General features: G+C 48.1%; 10 protein-coding genes across 10 annotated transcripts; 4 read left to right on the top strand and 6 right to left on the bottom strand.

The window, feature by feature from the left end:
• Positions 1 to 86: 86 nt before the first annotated feature.
• B9G98_03153 (MFS antiporter QDR2) lies at positions 87 to 1,676 on the top strand (the record flags this gene model as incomplete). The annotated part of the gene is made up of 1 exon (XM_024809710.1): positions 87 to 1,676. One exon carries the CDS (start codon positions 87 to 89, stop codon positions 1,674 to 1,676), a length of 1,590 nt encoding a protein of 529 aa, XP_024665478.1.
• A 23-nt stretch (positions 1,677 to 1,699) lies between these two features.
• Positions 1,700 to 3,169, bottom strand: B9G98_03152 (Phenylacetate 2-hydroxylase; the record flags this gene model as incomplete). The annotated part of the gene is made up of 1 exon (XM_024809709.1): positions 1,700 to 3,169. The coding sequence occupies one exon, from the start codon at positions 3,167 to 3,169 to the stop codon at positions 1,700 to 1,702; it is 1,470 nt and encodes a 489-aa protein (XP_024665477.1).
• Positions 3,170 to 3,249: 80 nt separating this feature from the next.
• Positions 3,250 to 4,146, bottom strand: B9G98_03151 (Endonuclease III-like protein 1; the record flags this gene model as incomplete). The annotated part of the gene is made up of 1 exon (XM_024809708.1): positions 3,250 to 4,146. One exon carries the CDS (start codon positions 4,144 to 4,146, stop codon positions 3,250 to 3,252), a length of 897 nt encoding a protein of 298 aa, XP_024665476.1.
• A 323-nt stretch (positions 4,147 to 4,469) lies between these two features.
• On the top strand, positions 4,470 to 6,152 carry B9G98_03150 (Asparagine synthetase [glutamine-hydrolyzing] 1; the record flags this gene model as incomplete). The annotated part of the gene is made up of 1 exon (XM_024809707.1): positions 4,470 to 6,152. One exon carries the CDS (start codon positions 4,470 to 4,472, stop codon positions 6,150 to 6,152), a length of 1,683 nt encoding a protein of 560 aa, XP_024665475.1.
• Positions 6,153 to 6,274: 122 nt separating this feature from the next.
• On the bottom strand, positions 6,275 to 8,896 carry B9G98_03149 (Lon protease 2, peroxisomal; the record flags this gene model as incomplete). Its single annotated transcript, XM_024809706.1, has 1 exon — positions 6,275 to 8,896. The coding sequence occupies one exon, from the start codon at positions 8,894 to 8,896 to the stop codon at positions 6,275 to 6,277; it is 2,622 nt and encodes an 873-aa protein (XP_024665474.1).
• Positions 8,897 to 9,564: 668 nt separating this feature from the next.
• B9G98_03148 (High-affinity glucose transporter) lies at positions 9,565 to 11,274 on the bottom strand (the record flags this gene model as incomplete). Its single annotated transcript, XM_024809705.1, has 1 exon — positions 9,565 to 11,274. The coding sequence occupies one exon, from the start codon at positions 11,272 to 11,274 to the stop codon at positions 9,565 to 9,567; it is 1,710 nt and encodes a 569-aa protein (XP_024665473.1).
• Positions 11,275 to 13,240: 1,966 nt separating this feature from the next.
• On the top strand, positions 13,241 to 13,843 carry B9G98_03147 (hypothetical protein; the record flags this gene model as incomplete). The annotated part of the gene is made up of 1 exon (XM_024809704.1): positions 13,241 to 13,843. The coding sequence occupies one exon, from the start codon at positions 13,241 to 13,243 to the stop codon at positions 13,841 to 13,843; it is 603 nt and encodes a 200-aa protein (XP_024665472.1).
• Positions 13,844 to 14,013: 170 nt separating this feature from the next.
• B9G98_03146 (Transcriptional protein SWT1) lies at positions 14,014 to 15,024 on the bottom strand (the record flags this gene model as incomplete). Its single annotated transcript, XM_024809703.1, has 1 exon — positions 14,014 to 15,024. The coding sequence occupies one exon, from the start codon at positions 15,022 to 15,024 to the stop codon at positions 14,014 to 14,016; it is 1,011 nt and encodes a 336-aa protein (XP_024665471.1).
• Positions 15,025 to 16,286: 1,262 nt separating this feature from the next.
• On the top strand, positions 16,287 to 17,843 carry B9G98_03145 (hypothetical protein; the record flags this gene model as incomplete). Its single annotated transcript, XM_024809702.1, has 1 exon — positions 16,287 to 17,843. The coding sequence occupies one exon, from the start codon at positions 16,287 to 16,289 to the stop codon at positions 17,841 to 17,843; it is 1,557 nt and encodes a 518-aa protein (XP_024665470.1).
• A 141-nt stretch (positions 17,844 to 17,984) lies between these two features.
• On the bottom strand, positions 17,985 to 19,511 carry B9G98_03144 (Septin spn3; the record flags this gene model as incomplete). Its single annotated transcript, XM_024809701.1, has 1 exon — positions 17,985 to 19,511. One exon carries the CDS (start codon positions 19,509 to 19,511, stop codon positions 17,985 to 17,987), a length of 1,527 nt encoding a protein of 508 aa, XP_024665469.1.
• Between the last annotated feature and the right edge of the window lie 28 nt (positions 19,512 to 19,539).

Below are 19,539 nucleotides of genomic sequence, written 5' to 3'. Positions count from 1 at the left end.
GTCTTACGAAAGACAATAAAACGGCCGCGCAGTTGAAATACACCACCAACTTGACTGACGATCTAGACAGTTTTGATGGTTTATCGATGGAAGTCAAAACGGAAACCTCGGAAAAGTCTTTGAGCAGTGACTGCGAGGAAACTGTCCAGCTCACCTGCCAGGTGGGGCCAGAATCTACGGTTGAGAGAATAGACACTAATGCGTCCGTTGATCCCGTTCCAGAAACCATTTACCAGTCCAAGCCAGAACTCTGGAATTTTATTATATGCACAGCACTAGGTCAAGTTCTATCCACGATCTCAATCCCCATCTATTTCCCAGCTCTTACTGTCTTGGCGGACTACTTCGACACGAGCTTGGACATGATCAACTTGACGGCCACAATGTACTCAATCTTTCAAGGACTCTCGCCGTTATTTTGGGCAACGCTCTCCGACGCGATCGGTCGACGACCTGTTTATCTTATGTGCATTATTTGCTACATCGGTGCCAATGTTGGTTTAGCCCTGGGCAGATCTTACTGGGTATTGTTTGGTTTACGTTGTCTCCAAGCATTCGGAGGAGCTTCTACCGTGCCTTTGATGGGCGGTGTTATTGGTGATATCACGTCACGGAAAAATCGCGGAGGTGTCATGGGAATCGCTACTGGTCTCGGCCTCATGGGAAACTGCTTTGGCCCGTTAATTGGCGGTGGTTTAATGTCTCAATGGAATTGGGAAGGAATTTTCTGGTTTCTGATGGGCCTGGGCGCTTTCGTACTCGTAGTGATCTTTTTGTGTCTTCCGGAGACCCACCATTATTTTGCAGGCAACGGGTCGATTATGCCTCAACCATGGCTTAATCGCTCGCCATACGCGTACGTCCATCGAGCCGTCACTGGAATCCCTTTCCTACCCACAGATCCAGAGTATGAACAAGAATGGCGTGCCTCCAAACCCAAGATCAACCTTTTTCAATGGCTTTGGTTGCTGGTTCAACCCGACGTCATTTTGGTTCTTGCACCGATGGCTCTTCATTACACGACCTGGTACATGGTCTTGACGATCCAATCTACTCGTCTGGCCAGTGACTACAAATTGTCTACAACTCAGATTGGTTACACCTACCTGGCCAGTGGTGTAGGGACGTTTGTCGGCAGTCTTGTCGCTGGCCGACTAATGCAATGGTCTTTCCAACGTTATGTGTGGAAGAGAAAAGCATATTGTGAAGAAAAACATGTCCCTTACCGTCAATCAGACGTCAATATTTATATTGCACGCTTGGATCTTTGCTTCTGGGCTTCGCTAATTCTGATTGTGTCTACAATCATTTTTGGATGGACTCTCGAAAATTTGGTCCCGTTTTACTGTCCCGTTGTCATGACATTTTTAATGTCGGGTTGTGCAACATTCTTCATGAGCGCCTCAACCACTTTGCTGGTGGATATTTTTCCAGATAACGCGGGAGCTGCGGTGGCATGCTCTAACTTATGTCGATGTCTACTCTGCGCTGCTGGTCTTGCGGCTGTTGACAAGATGTCCACTGCTATGGGTCCCGGTGGTATGTCCACTTTAATGGCCGGATTCTGTGGTCTCAGCCTCTTATGTTTGGTATATTTGCTGCGCTACGGCGAACAAATTGCGAAAAAGCGGAAAGCGAAAGAAAAAGCTCGCCGTGAACCCTCAGCAAAATGCTGAAATGTTTTAACGATAATGTAAAATTAATTCCTCCGTTCTAGACGTACTTTGAAGTTAGGAAGGTCGAACATCAACGCTGATTGCTGCTTGTATAGTTGAAAAGGGCTGGTAGGCATCTTGTCTTCTGGTTGACTGCTGGGTAAAATGCGATAAAGCAGGACAACGCGAGCTATTGCCACATACATTTCACGAGTAGCCAGCGCGACGCCGGCACAAATGCGGCTACCTGCTCCGAATGAGAAGTGGGCCGGACCCTGCTTTGTGGTGCAGTTCAAGTGACGTTCCGGTAAAAATACTAAAGGATCAATGTATCGTTTCTCATCGAAATTTGCCGCGAAAATATTCAATAAAATCGTTGAATTGACTGGAATTGTCATATTCACGCCATTGCTAGCAAAGTGTATTGGCTTGACTGTTTTCCGCGGTAGCCCAAGGGGCATGCCGGAGAACCTCAATGTCTCAGTCACCACTGCACTCAAATATGGAATATCTTTACCGTACAACACCTCTTCATAAGCGTTGGATGAGAATTGAGCCAGTAGTTCTTCGTAAATCTGTGTTTGAATTCGCTGCCCGTACGGTGTGGACATGTGGCCCAAGAAAAGAGCCATAACACCAGGAATACTATCCAATCCTGCAGATGACATGGTCATACAGATACTTTTGAGTTCTCGGAAGCTTTCAAGTTTTAAATCGCCACGTCTGGCTGCTGCAACAAGACAGGTTTGGTCCTGTTTCTCTTTCGGCGTGTTGATTAAAGTTTGCAAGTAACGTTCTCGCTCAACCCGACACTCTGCAGCTTTGTGCGGTTGTGGGAGTATCCAGCGAATTAAAGGAAAGTAGTCAACCATATTTGTCGCCCAATGTGCTCTGTACCTTGTGATTTCTTGTTCCACGCCAAGGATTTTGTGGATATCATTGATGTCTTCAACTCTACGCCCGTATGCTATTTGCATAGAGACATTAAAAGGGTATACCTTGAACCAGTCATGAGGACGAGCATCTACTTCAATAGGAAGAGAAGAAACTGCTAAGTGCGATTCTTTGTCAATATAACGCAAGTTCGTATCAACTCCTCGGCGACAGAGAAAGCCTCCAATGGCCTTGCGCATTCGCTTGTAACTTTTACCATAAGGGGTCGTACCCACCGTTAGTCCTGTGGAAGAAATCACTTTAGAGAATGTATGCGGCTGCGGTCTGTCACAGTTCGCAGACATGTTTTTTTGGATTAGTTCCAAAGCGGCAGCATATGAGTTGGTAACGTAGAAGCGCTGAACACCGAGCCGAATTTTAATGAGCTCTGAATTACATTGTCGTCCCCATTTATAGTACGTGAGAGCCGGGCTCTTGCCCAATGACAGAAGGTGGCCTACAACAGGTAGACCTCTAGGCTCTGGGACATTATCGTTGGCGCCCCAGCCAGACTTTCTGAAAAATTGGTACCATAAACTCAATGACAGTAGTATAAAGGCACACAGAGTCTCTGATAGCATATGTGTGTTGTATAAATTACAAAAAGTTCTCCCTACACAAAGCGCATTAGAATGCACGCAATATGCAAGGTTGCATAGTGTCACCGTGCACCCTTTCGGAAAGCTGCATTGCAAAGGCCTTTTGAAAGCGTACAGTGGGTACATTTTGGGCTAATTGACGGACATATAGTCTGGCCAAACCCAACAAGCAGGGGGTTTATTTCTCTCCAGTACTCGCGTGGAAGCCACTTTTCAAGTGCCACTCTGGTTTTCTCTGGAGTGGGATGCGAGGTTTTGGGAACCCACTTCCACATATTAGCCAGCCTATGGACGTGCACATCAACGCCAATACCGTCAGTAATGTTCCAAGCTGCAGAACGAAGAAGGAACGCCATTTTGGGGCCCACCCCGGGCAGTCGAATCATGTCTTCTGTCGACTGTGGTATGTCACCATCAAACTCTGTAACTAGAATCTCGCAGGTATCCTTAATGTATTTTGCCTTCTTGCTGTGGAAGCCTACCGAGTAAATGAGCTCGTCAAGGCGATCAACGGGCGTTTTGCGAATCCCTTCGAGGGTCAATCCCCCAACAGGCTTGAGATACTGTCTTAATTTTACCATTGTAGCGAAATTTACCTCGTCTTTTGTTTGTGCACTCAGCATTAAAGTTACCAGCAGTTCGAATCTGCGATTCTTTGGTGTCAACTCACCTGCACTATCTGGAATCCGTTCGCACCCCATTGTATCAACCGGAGCTGGTGTGACTGCTCGCATTTCCTTGATTTTTTCGACCATTTCGCGCCAGCGTGGTGGCTCTTCTATGTCGGGGACTTTCAATTCCTCCTCTTTGATCTGTGAATCATCAAGAGCCGCCTCTACCTTGACCTGGGCTAGTATTTCCTCAGTCTTCACCTCAGGGATTTTCCGTACTGCCGCTAATCGTTTTGATGCCCTCGTGACTAGGGCTGGCCCGGAGATTCGACGTTTGGGACTTTTCATCTACGGCGCGGTGATGGCATGCAAAGTAAAACACATATTATGTGATTGGTTAGAATGAAGTCTCGGTGATTCCCGCGCGGGGATTCATAACTCATCACAGCGGGTTTGAACCGTGATCTGGCGGGACTATGTTTCAAACATGCTCATTTAGTTAATTCTTTTCGCATGATGCTCAGGATTCCGGCTACAAGCGGTATTATACCCTAGCCCCAATGCCTACTGATAAAGCAGTTTTTGCCAAGTTGAAAGACTGACTCATTTTTTTCAGATCGTTTATAGTGTTCGCCGAATAGATAATCGCTCCCAACTTCCAACTCTTTTCAATGTGTGGTATCTTTGCAGTATACCGCCACCCCGACGTTCAGGGATACAAGAAGACTGCCTTGCAGCTCTCTAAACTCGTTAGACATCGTGGCCCGGATTGGAGCGGCAACATCACTTCCCGTGACAGCATTCTCTGTCACGAGCGCCTGGCCATCGTTGGTCTTGATTCGGGGGCCCAGCCCATCACCAACGAAGATGGCTCTCTCACTTTGACTGTGAACGGCGAAATCTACAACCATCGTCTCTTGCGTGAGGATTTTCCCGATTATAAGTTCAAAACCCACTCTGACTGCGAGCCTATCATTCCCCTTTATGAAAAATACGACACCGATCTCGCCAATCATCTTGACGGCTTCTTTGCTTTTGCCCTTTATGACTCTAAGCGTGATCGTATCGTTGCTGCTCGTGATCCCATCGGCATCACTACCATGTACATGGGTAAGTCTTCGGCCAGCCCTAACACACTTTGGTTCTCTAGTGAACTCAAGTCGTTGACCGCTGACTGCGACGAGATTACCGCTTTCCCGCCGGGACATGTTTTTGACTCTGACACCGGCAAACTCACACAGTACTTCAAGCCTTCGTGGTGGGACGAGGATAAGATCCCCACAACCCCTGCAAGCCTTGATCTGATCCGCGAGACTTTGGTTAAGGCCGTCCGTAAGCGTCTTATGTCTGAAGTTCCTTACGGTGTCTTGCTTTCTGGTGGTCTCGACTCTTCTCTTATTGCATCTATCGCCGCTCGTGAGACTCGTGAAGCCCTCAAGGACGACTATGTTCATCACTCCCTTGCCGGTGTTGACGCCCAGGGTCGCCTCACAAACACTTCTGGTTCTGGCCTGCACTCGTTTGCCGTTGGTCTGCCTGGTGCCCCGGACCTCAAGGCCGCTGCCCAGGTCGCTGAGTTCATTGGCACCATTCACCACGAGCACACCTTCACCCTCGAGGAAGGTCTCGATGCCCTGCACGATGTCATTTGGCACCTGGAGACTTACGACGTCACCACAATTCGTGCCTCTACTCCCATGTTCTTACTTTCTCGTAAAATCAAGGCCCAGGGTGTCAAGATGGTACTCTCTGGCGAGGGCTCTGATGAGATCTTTGGTGGGTACCTTTACTTTGGTGCTGCTCCTAACGCTGATGAGTTCCACAAGGAGTGCATTAAGCGTGTCAAGAATCTGTCGTACGCTGATTGCTTGCGTGCAAACAAGTCTACTATGGCATGGGGTCTCGAAGCCCGTGTGCCTTTCCTTGACAAAGAATTTTTGGAGGTTTGCTTGAACATTGACCCCAAGGAAAAGATGATTGACTCTGAGCATATTGAGAAGTACATCTTGCGGAAGGCCTTCGACAACGGCGAATACCTGCCCTCCGAAATCCTCTGGCGTCAGAAGGAGCAGTTCTCCGATGGTGTTGGCTACTCGTGGATTGACACCCTTCGTGACACTGCTGAAAAGACTATTACAGATGAGCAAATGAACAACCCCAAGCCTCACTGGGGCAGCGATATCCCTACAACAAAGGAGGCCTACTGGTATCGTCTCATGTTTGACGAGCTTTTCGAGAAAAACAATGCTGCCGCCGCCTCCACCGTCAAGCGATGGATCCCTAAGGAGGACTGGGGCTGCCATGGCGATCCTAGTGGCCGATTCGTCAAGAGCCATGCCTCTGCCATCAACTAAAAAGACTATTAATAGCGTCTCGTTAAACAGATTTATACCGGTACATCAACTACGTAAAAAGGGGGGTATGCTAGATTCCACAAAGTAGAGGTACTTGGCGGTTTCTTAAAAACATATTCTCATTAAAGCTGGGCGATTTCGCGAAGCTGCTGGTCTTCGGGCCACACCTCGGCAAAAACATCCCAAATATACTTGACGAAAACAATCTTCATATCAATCTCGTCAAAAAACTTGCACTCGTCTTCAACAACAGCCCGACAGTGATAAGGGAGTAGTACCTTGCGAACCCCGGCCATGTGCGCACCAAGTAGCTTCTCACGGATACCTCCAACTGGGAGAATCTTTCCCCTGAGCGTGATTTCACCTGTCATTGCGATATCTCGTGGGACTTCTCTGTTGGTGAGCAAGGAAACAAAGCACAAGGTCATTGCCACGCCAGCTGATGGTCCATCTTTAGGGATTGCACCGGCTGGAGCATGAAGATGGATATCGAACTTGGAAAATACCTCGGGATCCACATGCAAATCAATGGCATGTGCTCTTACCCATGTCATAGCAATCTCAGCGGACTCCTGAATAACATCTCCAAGCTTTCCAGTGAGCTTCAGCTTGCCAGTGCCGTTCGGGATCTTGGAAGACTCGAACATTAGCAATCCACCAGTTCCTGACCCCATGTACGCTAAACCATTGACCAGGCCGACGCTGCGGCGGTGAATTGTATTTCCTGCTTTGTCCTTGTAGGTGTCCACCTCATCGTTGATCACATCGTCAGTATAACGATCTAGACCAAGATAATGAGGCAAGTCGGACACTTCAATTTCTGTTGTCTCATCAGGACGTCCCTCGGTAAGAAGTTCGACGGCTCTTGCCCTGCAGATTGTTCCTAGAAGTCGTTCGAGATTACGCACACCACTTTCGCGTGTATAGTGCGTAGCGATATAATGCATGACCTCCGGGGGAACAATAATTTGCTTTTCTTGTAGAGCGTTGGCGCGCAATTGTTTGGGCATCAGATAACTCTCGGCAATGTGCTGCTTCTCGATATAAGTGTAGCCATCGAGGTGGATGACCTCCATCCGATCCAGAAGAGGAGGAGGAATGGTTTCGAGGTTGTTGGCAGTGGCGATAAAAATGCAATGGCTCAAATCAACCGGGAACGATACATAGTGGTCCACGAACGTGGAGTTCTGTTCCGGGTCTAGCACCTCCAGTAATGCAGCAGACGGATCGCCATGGGCTGAATGAGAGCCTTGTGAGACCTTGTCAATCTCATCAAGAACAAACACAGGATTCATAGTGCCGACTTTGCGCAGTCCCTGGACAATAACACCAGGCATCGCGCCAATATATGTGCGACGATGACCGCGGATCTCGGCTTCATCACGGACACCACCTAGGGAAATGCGGTGCAGTCTACGATTGAGGGCACGAGCGACTGACTTTGCTAGGGATGTTTTTCCCACGCCGGGAGGGCCCACAAGCAGTAAAATTGGGGTGCGAACCTCACCTGGTTTGGCCTCAGCATCAACAACCATATTTTGCGAATCCTTAGGCGCCTCCAAGATTTTGGGTGTCTCAGGTGTCTCGGGCGCAAGGGGAACCGCAAGCTGCGTATCAGATATGTGGTTTGTGCCATGGCTATTGCGCTGCTGCAAGTACATCACTGCCATATATTCGATAAGACGCTTCTTGACTTTCTCTAACCCATAATGGTCATGGTCGAAAATTCTGTGCGCTTCTTCAACAACCTCCATACTCAACTCAGGAACAAAATTGTTATTCCAGGGAATGTCGGCTACAGTTTCAAGAAAACTGCGCGACACCTGATATTCAGCTTGAGACGGCATCATGCGCTTGATACGAGAGAGCTCGCGGTCGATGATCTTACGACCCTCGGCGGGCAACTTGGCCTCAACCAGGGTCTTTTCGATCTCCGCCATTCCATCGTCTTCAGGTGAACCACGGTTCCGAGGAAGTCGAACTGGGGGAGCGAGCTTACCGGGCGGGTTCGAGCTAGGCTTGAGGTCAGTGCGAAGGACGATTTGATTCGAGGGCAGCTTAGTATCGCCGGCTACTTTAGTGAGAGTTTGTTTGCGCAATGCCTCTGCCTTCTTTTCCAAAATAAAAATCAAAAACTTGGCCCGTTCTGCAGGATCTGTGGTACACAAAACAGTGAATTTCTCGGCAAACTCCAGAGGTAAGACAGAAGCGAGAATATCCACCAAAGTACTAGGAGAGGAAATTCCCTCTGTGAAAGATACAAATCGTTTGACAACATCTGCACCACCCTCAAAAGAAGACAACAAAGCTTCCAGAGAGGTCTTGAGCTTGTCGATAAGCTCCATCGTTTCCTTGGGAACTGTGCGACCGTCAAAGATAAGTTCGAGGGTCCCCATGACGCTCCGAGCACTATCGTATGGGTCCTTAGAAAGCACACGGACACGGCAAATACCCTGGATAATCATCATACCTTGATTTGTCGAGGGAAGGCTAAGAATGCGAGCGAGCGTACCGATGTCAGAGGCTTCGTGGGGTTCGTCAGGAACACAGGGAAGAATTGCCACAAGGTTGTCATGACTGGATACGAAAGGTACAACAGTTTTGACTTTTGCAGTCACATCTTGAGGAGTAGGAAGTAATGGCGGGTCTCTGGGGACAGACATCCGCATCACAATGCCAGGCATGAGAACATGATTAGCTGGCAAAGTGATGAGCCGTACCTTTATAACGGTTTCGCGAGACATTTAGAAATTGTCTGGGTTAATTGGCGTGCCTAACGAGCAGGAGCAACAAGTTCCAGAATACCCAGTAAGTGTTAGGTAGTTTGGTTCTGACCGCTTCTGCGGACATCTCGTATATCCTAATCAAAGCCCGTACCCTAAGGGACCTCACCGAGTCCGAGGCATCGCTGGATGGACGCATGGATGATTGTTGGAAGAGCGGGAAGGCTGTATAAAGTTCTAAAGCTGGACTGTTCTATTTTTGAAGTTTAGCAACGCTGTTTCACGGTCTGTTTGTGCTTTTTTGGAGAGATGCATGTGGCCGAGGTTCGTCAACCCCACTATTCTGATATAGTGTTGTATTGTGCGGGGTGGCGTTCCATGTGCCCTGCTTTTTATTGGGTGAGCAGCCGCTTCAAAGAGATATTAGCTGTTTAAAATGGTAAAGAAACTCAAATTAGTTTAAAAAATCGAACCGCTATGTCAAAACACGCATGAATTTTGCACGATATATAGTTTGCTCAACTGGTCCTATCGGATTCCAGACCTGAAGATTGAACAGCTATAATTTCTTTGGTGACTGGCATCGACAGCAATTCCTTGACAAGAAACCGAAGAATCAAGTTAGCTGAGGAAGAGTTCCGTACCTCAACCAATAAAAATGATTGTCGATTTTAGAGTGGACCAAATGCTCAGACCTTAAGCTCTTCATCTTTCCCGCTGATGTCGCTGATATCATCAACCAGTTCGTTGTGCGCCGCCTCAGGCTTCTCGATAGAAGGAGCACGGCCACCATTGACAGCCTTGATGTCATCGATATCGGGACGGAAGCTGGGCTCCCAGCTAGAAGATCTCCAAGCAGGAACATGCTCATTCCACATCATATCAATCTCCTCGAGACTCTTGCGGTGGGTTTCAGGGAACATAAAGAAGACATGAATGGCCATAGTGCCGCAGAATGTAGCGAAAATAAAGTAGGTCTTCCATGTGATATTGACAAAGGCAACGGGAGTAAACATACCAATACCAAAATTGAAGATCCAGTTGGCGGCTGCGCAGACACCATTAGCAAGAGCACGCTGCTGAAGAGGGAAAAGCTCAGAGACGTAAATCCAACCAACGGGACCCCAAGTTGGTGCGAAGGTTGCAACGAATAAATAGCACACCGCAATAGCACCCTTTGATGCAGGTTTCTGGTCTTTGGGGATATAGATACGAACACCATTGTTTCCTTCGTAGCCATCAGGGCCAGTGGGCACGGAGTATACGGCAAGAATACTACCGAGTGCGAAAAGCCAAGCCATCATCAGAATTGCACCGGAAATCATAACGCGACGACGGCCCCATTTATCGATGAAAAGCAAAGCAGGAACTGTCATAGCACAGTTGATAATATACTGGATAGAAGAAGCGATAAGGTTTGCATCTCCAGAGTAGCCAGCCATGGCGAAAACATTAACAATGTAGTACATCATAACGTTCATACCGGTAAGCTGCTGCCAAATCTGAGTCCAAATACCGGTCATTGTACGAACAAAGTTAGTACGACCAGTGAACATGCTCAAGAACAGTCTCCCGGTACTTTTGGCGGTCTCGTGCTCAATACGAACAGCCTCCTTAATTTCCTCGATTTCGACACGGACTTCATCATTGTCACGATCACCGCGGGCTTGAACAAGAGAGATAATATTGATGGCCTCGTCCCAGCGATCCTTGGAAGCCAACCAACGGGGCGATTCATCAAGGAAAAGGGTACCAATGCACAGAATAAGACCAGGAATAATCTGGATACCCCAAGCAATACGGAAACCGGCGTCGGTATGGATTTTACCCAAACCGTATGAAATATAGAACATGATCAGAATACCCCAAGTGACGGCCCACTGGAAAAGACCAACGAGACGGCCACGAATATTTTTGGGCGAAAGTTCAGCAATATAGACGGGAACCTGCGAAGAAGCAAGGCCGATGGCAAAGCCAGCAATCAAACGACCGAAGACAAGCTGTGTGAGGTTCTGAACAGAGGACTGGATAGCAGCACCGATCATCCAAATGAAGGATGCGAGCTGAATAGTGGTACGGCGGCCAAGCTTGTCTGACAAGTAGCCAGAGCAAAGAGAGCCCACGAACGAGCCACCAGGCATAGAAGAAGTGATACCAGCCTGTTTGACTGCGTCGTTGGCAGGATCTGGGTGGGCGAAGAACATGCTCTTGTAGGCGGGGTTGTTAAGAAAGGCCGACATGGAGGAGATATCGAAACCGAAAAGCATACCACCCATCGTAGAGATCATTGCGATAATGTAAGGGTTTCTAACCTTCCAGCGGACTCCGAAACCTCGCCAGGTGCCCAGGGTGTGGCCAATGCCACGAGGGGAGTAGTCGTGTTTAGTATGTTCAGCCATCTGTTGTTAACACAAGGGAACACTAAGGATACACGTGTAAATGGTATTTAGTATAAGTGATCACTTGAGGGGCAAATTCCTTGATCTCAAAGAAAGATGGATCTTGTCTGCACCGCCATGATGCATTTTTATATTTTCCTGCACACTTTCAAAACAGCTGTAGGGTTAAGAATCATCATGTATGTGTTGGGTAGGGGGGTGCTTAGCAAGCTGCTGACCCTGCTGGTTATGGCCGATTGTACAGGACCAACAACGTGGTTTTAAGTCGCAGCGCATTCGAATACTACTGACAATTGAGAAAGTGACCATTTTATAGTATTTATTGCTATGCGGGCACTCAGGGAGCCATTATACCGCCCGGTTCCGGTTCAATATAATATTAACTAGTCTCCTGAGCTTTTGTATATAAGCCTGCATCAGAAACCCCACATTTGCTTATGACATCACTGCCGTGGCTTACCTATGCGGAAGAACTGGCCACAGTTCGATTTGGTAACGCCATGATCTACACCACTATTGAAAAATTGAGATGGGGGTGCTTTCTTCGGGTATTTTCTAATGGCTACGCGCAAATACGTGCAAGTACCTACTTTTCACTATGAAGTTGCCATTTTGGTCTCAACCAGTAGCGTGAACGACCAACATTCTCACCACTTCATACACCGCTCGGCCTGCAAACTCCGCATTCTTCCGTCGGCGGACTTTGCGATGCGTCAAAAATATGCGCGCTGTAGGTAAAAGAGGAGGGACATAGTATCTGACAGGACCCCACAGGACACCAGTTAGTGATTTTCAGTGAATGCGCGTTGCAATATTTAGTATTATGTCGAATTAAACAAGAAAAACGGTGCCCTTGTTTGCTGCCTACCAGCCGGGCTTTTTGGAACCTGCCAAAATGAGCTCGGCCAGGAGAAATCTATTCTGAGCTTGGCTAATTCTAGTATTTTTCTACTATATTTAAGCTATCCGCCCAAGATGGCGTGCGAGGGTAACTTTTTTCTTTCACGGCAGGGCTCCGAAAAAGTGCCAATCGGAAAAATGCTGCATCGGTTTGAATCACCGTGTGCCCATGGTGCCAAGACTCGACCTGTATGGGCATGAATGGCTGAAGTAGGTCTATATCGTCGTGTCCTGAACAGTTCGGGCTAGTAAAGAACGCTCCTATAAGCTTTCCAGGCATTGCAAACGACCCAGGCGATCGCCCAGCGTCATGCTTTCTTCTGACCAGTCGTACACAGAGACCTGGCGATAAGGGCGATGATAACGTAGTATTAAACAGATTTTCAGGTTCAACAACAATTTCGTGTTTGATCTTCCCTAGTTCACAGTTGTATAAAATCAGTTGCGGTGGGTGCCTGCTCAATATTCGGGGTGGAGCCCCGGACTTTCTCCATGCTCGACCTCCTGCAAAGGCTGGTGCGAAGCGTTGAGCTGCATCCTTGTCCTCCGGCTGCAAACCCTCGTTTTGTAACAGCCTTGTTGCGGCCTTAGGTTTCTCGATCAGCGCCCAAACCCTCATTACACGTATGCCCGTATATGCGCTACTGTTTTCAACTGTGCAAATGGAGTCCGCCCACGCTAACGCTATCAAAAGACTCAGAGCTAAAATCCAACTATGTTTGATGTGCATTGGGTAAGACCTGCATCTGCAAGCCTCATGCTTAGTGTGGCCAGACAAACACAGCCACGTGATCCGCATTTGAAATCGTATTCGGCAGGCCTAAAATTGTCTTGACATGAGTCTTTTTAGTGCTAAGTGGTCTATTTATTGTAGATATCCAGCACGATACCTAATCCGTAGCCTATTCCGTTGATATTCCCGTGCAGTTTAATGCCAAATTCAAACGAGTTTTCCTACGTAGACTTAACCTAATACCTAATTTTGGCGCCAACTTTTACCCCCTCTCCATTCCCCTAAAAATTTTTCCTTGCTTCACACGGTGGGCGAGCCCAGAAACGGATTATTATGTCAGCCCGGCAGGAGTCTGGAACCAGGGACCACCCGGCGTGGATTGAGCTCAAAAATGGAGGTTCAAAAATGGCCAGACTAGTTTTTACCAGCGAGTATTATACTTTAGAGCTGACCGATTTATGTTCGGTCTGGAGCGAGCATCTCGAATCGGCTGGCTTGCGCGAACGCCAACAGAAATGCAGCTGCCCCGTCACGCTGCAATCTCGCGGCGAAATTCTGCACTTTGGTGAGTTCCTGTCAAAGCACCTACCATATGCTGAGATTAGGACCGATGAAGAAGGCTATGCTGTAAAAGTGGGTCACACAGCCCTCGGAAAGGAAATCAGTTTCGAATTCGAGCTGGAAAAGATCGCCCCTGCCAAGGCTTCTCTGATCTTGGCCGAGTTGACGTTGGGGTTCAAGAACGTTATAGAGGCTCTTGGCAATCGACTAGAGCAATTGAACGAAGTCATTCAGGAAAAGAATTATCACATTCGTGCTATGGCCGACGCAGTATCGCGCTCATCGGTTTACGTCCCCCGCAGGCACGAATCAGCGTACGACGATGCATTCAAAAAAAAGGAGAACCGATCAAAACTAGCTTTTCAGAACTCTTGAGCGATAATTGGCCATCGAAATTGACCAACACTGCCGATTCTACTGTGTCGCCAGTATCCACCCCACAGCCTGTTGACACTGCAGCGAGGGAGGCCCGACTGAAGCGCCGCGCAGAGCTGAAAAAGACCCCGGCGCGTCTCAAAAGGCCGAGGCTGTTTTAATTTATTATTTTACATATAAAAACGATCAACTACGGCTTTGAGCGAGTTCAGTGCATTACGGTAGCTAGGATCGTTTTTGGACAGATGTAACATGACTCCCCCCCACAGGTCGATGAATTTATCGAACCCGGCCTTGTTAAAATTCGAAGTAGGCTGCTTGATAGCTTCTTGTATCTCTGTATAAACCCGCCGCGGGAAATACTCGCTGAACACCGCGATCTGGAATTTGTCGAAGACTTGGGCTATGCTCTTGCCTGTGGGCTCTGGCTTCTTGTACTGGAAATAAACCAGCTCTTCTTTACTGTAGGCCTGGTGCATGGCGTATTCAATTAATGCAATAATGCTCTCGAAAAGAGTTTTAATCACGTCGCGCTCCATCGAAGATATACTAGAATACTCGTCCTGCGGTAATTCTAGAGGTTTTGGCATTGTTTCTGGTTGCTGTGCGGATTCGGATATATCCGCCATGTCAAGATCACCGTCGGGGGGTGGATCATGGCTTTCGTGCGTTGAAGGTTTGTTGAATGCGGGCTCTCGTGAAAGAAACTGCTCGCCAATTTCAGGCGTCATCAGGCCGGCCGCGACAGCCACATGTACTGCTATAAGTGTTGCAGTCATGCCCTGTACAAACGAAACTGTTTTGATCTCATTGGTGAGCGCCTTCGCACAAAGATTCCGATCATTAGAACAGAGTACAGTAAAACTTCGTGCTGAAAAAAACCTACAGCAATCGAGAATTGAGTCGTCGCCTTTCAGGTTCGACTGCACAAATTCTGAAAGTCTTTGGCCACGGATGCCAGGATTCGTTTCTGCCAGTTTTTTGTGAATGTAGTGTATCACCTCCCGAGCTTTTCTGGAGGTCTGCTTGGTTCCACTTTTGAGGCCGTCCAATTCCTCCAAAACAGTACCGGGTATCACGACAACATGAGAAAACTCAGCGTGAATCTCCACGAGTTGTTCTACAAGATCTAGGTTGCTTATAAGGAAGTTTGTGTCTACCACCAACGTTGACGGTGCCATTGCATTACCAAGCACGGGTAGGTGAGATGGTAAACAGAGTAAAGTCAGGAGAGTTTTGATTCTATCCGTCGCATAATAGACTTGAATCACATGCCGGCTGCATTTCTGTCGATATTCTCAAACATATATATGAGCATGTTGCTGATACGCTATCTTGACCAGAAAGCTCAACCTCAGGTGGTCCAAGCGAAGCGTCCTACAAATAAAAATATGTATGTTATGTCAGCATCGCTACCTTGCACCTGTGCGGAACTTTTAGCAGGCATCTGCTTAATGCTTGCCTGATGCACTGGCGCCTGCGACTGAACTTACAGCATACAAGGATCAGTAAAGAGACAAATTAGTACTAGTCTAACAAGTAAGGAGTGGCAACCACAAAGCAAGACGCTTTTCAAGTCCTCAAACACATAGCTGTATCAGTGTCCTGGGCAGATCTCGGACCTGTGTCCTGGGCTCTAATTTAGTCATTGGCAATACTGCATGAGTTTATCAAGGGCTGCACTCAGACTAGCGAGCAGCGGACTTTAGAACGGGAAATATATTTCAGATCAATTCAAATACGAGGCGAATCTCGTAAATATCTCGCCGACTACTGGGGGTTTAACCCTGTCATGTAGCGCCTGCTATTGTCTCAGCGCCCGGTTTCTCTCAATGCATGTCAGTCTCTTAGATGACTCGGCCCAGTTCCTGCATTGGAGGCAAATCTTTGATATGAGCCCAGATATAGATTGAAAACGTCCCATGCTCATTTCGGCTTCATTTCGGAGGTTTCTATTGGAGATATTCCAAGTTCCCTGGCCATCTGGTGTCCTCTCACTCGCCGAAAATCACCATCTTCAGATTTCCCTCTCCGCCCGCAGGGCGAAACCCTAGGGTATGTGTGCTGAGTAACAAATTTTTTTCGGATGACTATATAGTCCGGCTTGCGTCATTTAGACGTCTAACATTAGAACGATGGTGAACGTTGGTATAATCTCTGACCACGCAGCCAATGCCTGTATCTACACGACATATGCATGCGTGTTGCTCATGGGTCTGGGAGTTGCCTGGTATTACTGGAGTAAACCGTTTACCAACGATAATGGAACTCGTGTGTGGTGGACACTTGTGTGGAATTTCATCGCATCAGGTAAGTCAAAACTAATTCAAAGGCAGCGTACAGCGGGTGCCCCTAACAGGGCTGAGATTACACCGTTTGAACTCGATCAAGCTAGTACTTGCGTGAGAAATGTATGTTGCTCTAGGTTGCTAACATTCTAGGAATGGGCTGTGGTATCCTGCTCACTTACCCTCAGATTGCTGCTTACTCTGGTATCCACGGGCTTTTTGTCTATGCCCTCTGTGGTGCCATTCCGCTTGTCATTTTTGCCGTTCTCGGCCCCATCATTCGCAAAAAGACCCCTCACGGCTTTGTGATGACGGAGTGGGTTCGTCAGCGCTACGGCATCGGCGCTTCCTGGCTGGTTTCTTGCGCTACGATTTTGACGGTCTATCTTTTCATGGTCAGTGAATTGACCTCGATCCAAGCTGTGATCGAGTCGTTGACAAACCTTAAAGGGTGGCCGGCTCTGATTGTCGAGGCCTGTGTTACTGGTATTTACACGTCTTTGGGTGGTTTCCAAACTTCATTCTTCACTGATAATTTGCAGGCGCCAGCTGTGCTGGCTCTCCTGATTATTGTCATTGCTGCAATGGGCGCGGAAATCAAAATTGACAAGAGCCTTGTCGGTCCTAGTGGACTGCTCAAGGGAAATCTGTTGGGATGGAAACTTATTTATATTTTGTTTGTTGCCATCATGACGAACGACTGCTTTATGGCCGGGTTTTGGCTGCGTACTTTCGCATCTAAAACAAACCGCGACCTCTACATTGCTTGCACGATTGCTGGATTCCTGTTTTTCATCATCTGCGCTGGCGTCGGCATTCCTGGTATGCTGGCGGTTTGGGCGAAGCTCATCGATCCTGCTTCACCGACTTTTGAAGAGGACTCGCAGGTGGCGTTCTTCCTTGTGCTCAAGGAGTTGCCAAAATGGGTCCATGGCTTTACTTTGGTATTCGCCTGCCTGTTGTCTTCGTGCACAATCGACTCCTTCCAGTCTGCCTTAGCCTCTACAGTGTCGAATGACTTTTTCCGTAATCGCGTTCGCAAAATTTGGGTTCGTGCGTTTACTCTGGCCACTTTGGCGCCTTCCATCGTGGTGGCTTTGCAAGCTCCCAATGTTCTTAACATCTACTTGATTTGTGATGTATTATCTTCGGCCATTATCCCGGTGCTGTTCCTTGGCCTCAGCAAATACTTTTGGTTCGTTACTGGTCTGGAAATTTTCATGTCTCTAATCGGTGGTATCATTGGCGTCTTTGTCTTTGGTACTATTTTCTGGCATTCCGCCGCTGGTGGTGGTGCCCAGCTCATTATGAGCAATGGTATCTACGGTGATGACTGGAGTGCCTTTGGTACTTTTGTTGTTGCACCCCTGGCCTCTGTTGTTGGCGCCATGCTCAGTATTCTTGCCAGAGGCATTTGGTTGGCATGCTCTACAAAGCGTTTGTGGGCGGTTTTCGACGAACCCACTGCTCCCACGACCGCGTGGGGCCGCTTTTGGTTCGGTCACGACGATATTCTGGTCAAGCATCACACTATCCCGTGGTACGAGCGCTACAATATGCCCGCGTGGTGTAAAACTGTTGACTACTGGATTTTTATTCAGGATTACGAGCTAGCCGAAAAGCCTCATGAGGGATCTGATGAGTCTGATTCGGTAGTAACTACCTCTGAAAAAGAATCCTCTGTCAAAAATGAAGCGATCATAATTAGCTGATTGGTTATAGTCCGAAAAGCAAATACGTACCTACCTAGTAAAACACTAATCTTTTTAACCTATACACCTTGATGAGATGACGCAGTTTGAGGGAATAATTGCTCGGGTTATATATGTAAGTACAGAGGTGTGCGAAATAGTTTAAGGATGAGATTTCAAATCGGGAGTTTCCTGAGAATCAAGAGGGGGGAGTGGCGGGAGGTCCTCTTTACTGCCTTTCTTAATCTGCAGCGGAGAGGTTGCTCCAACAAACGATAACGGCCGGTGAGGAGAGCGAGGAGGGGGCGAAGGGGATGAAGCATTCTCATTATCCATCTGACGAGGAGTTTCAGGAGCACCGAAAACAACGCCATCAACCGCAGATGCAGCCTGGGTATCGATTTTGTCGACACTAGGACGGCCACTGTTAGCTTCTTTGGCATCTGCAAAGGCCTCATCACCAGTGGCAGTCGAGGTAGGTCGCGGTGTAGCACCATTTGGCAGGAACCTAGTCTGGACAGAGTCAGGTAAAGATTGCTGCTGTACAGGAGACGCTAAAGCCTCACGCTCACGGGCCAGTCGTATTTCCATCTCCTTGAGTTCTTTCTCACGTTCAAGCAGTTGACGTCTGCGTTCCTCAATTTCCTTGGCAATCTTGTTCTCTGACTCTACCAGCTGCTGGTTCTCCCGCAGCAGCTGAGCCTCCTTCAATCGGTTGGCATGCTCTGCCAATTCCTCGGGGCTGAGCAACGAAGACCGGTTGCCCCTGCGGTTAATAGACGCCGTAGTCGGCTCACTCAGGCGAGCTGTTCGATAGGACTCGTACAGAACATCCCGGGTTGCATCCTTGAGATCCGACAGGAACGACGTGAGAATCGTTTCCCTCAACAAAATAAAGTCACTGAGTTTGGGGTTGGTAATGTCAATGGAGCCATGGCGGAGCTTTCGACGATATAGCGGGTGGCCGTCCTCCGCGAACTCGGTGCTGGACACAACTGCGAATGGCTGGGCCTTTCTGACCGTTTCAAGTAGCTGCACATACTCAGATTCCTCTTCAAGGTCGTCGATGTCCTGGCCAAAATCATAAATGGGGATCTCGTGGAAATTGAGATCCTCTACAACTTGGTTCTTGAAATGGAGTCTCTCTGACGTGGTCATTTGATCGGCTCTGGCAAGAACTGGAATCACGTTGACAACAGTGCCCAGACGCTTCATGGCTGCAATGTCCAGCTCCCTCAAACCGTGGCCGGAAGGTTCAATAAAGTACAGACAGGCATGAACTCGGTTATCACGGAACTTGGGGTTGCGGCGGATTCGGGACTCTTCAGCAAGCACTTCGTCAAATCGGGTCTCCACATACTCGGCGAGATAATCAATATCGTTAGTGGAATCAATAGACTCTCCAAACCCGGTGGTATCAATTACAGTGAGGGCCAAACGCGAGCCGTCTTCTTCGTCGAGCTCTCCTGTAGTTGTATAAAGTTCCATATTCGACCCCTGCTGTTTGTTCCAGATTTTTTCGCGCAAAAGGTTCTTTTTCCCTAGTAACGTTTCGACAAAGGTGGTCTTTCCGGTGCCTGGCTGGCCACACACTAGCAGGGTAAAAGTGACCTTTCGCATGGCCCTTTTGTTCCAGCCGTGGCTTCGGGTTGAGGCATTTGACATAACAGACGCGTGTCGAACAGACATTGTGGCGGAGCTTTGATCTTTAAACCTG

The sequence above is a fragment of the Wickerhamiella sorbophila genome, assembly GCF_002251995.1.
Source record: "Wickerhamiella sorbophila strain DS02 chromosome Unknown contig3, whole genome shotgun sequence".
Classification (NCBI taxonomy): Eukaryota; Fungi; Ascomycota; class Dipodascomycetes; order Dipodascales; family Trichomonascaceae; genus Wickerhamiella; species Wickerhamiella sorbophila.
Note: the sequence above shows the minus strand (reverse complement) of the source record. Positions and strands in the feature narration are given on the sequence as shown.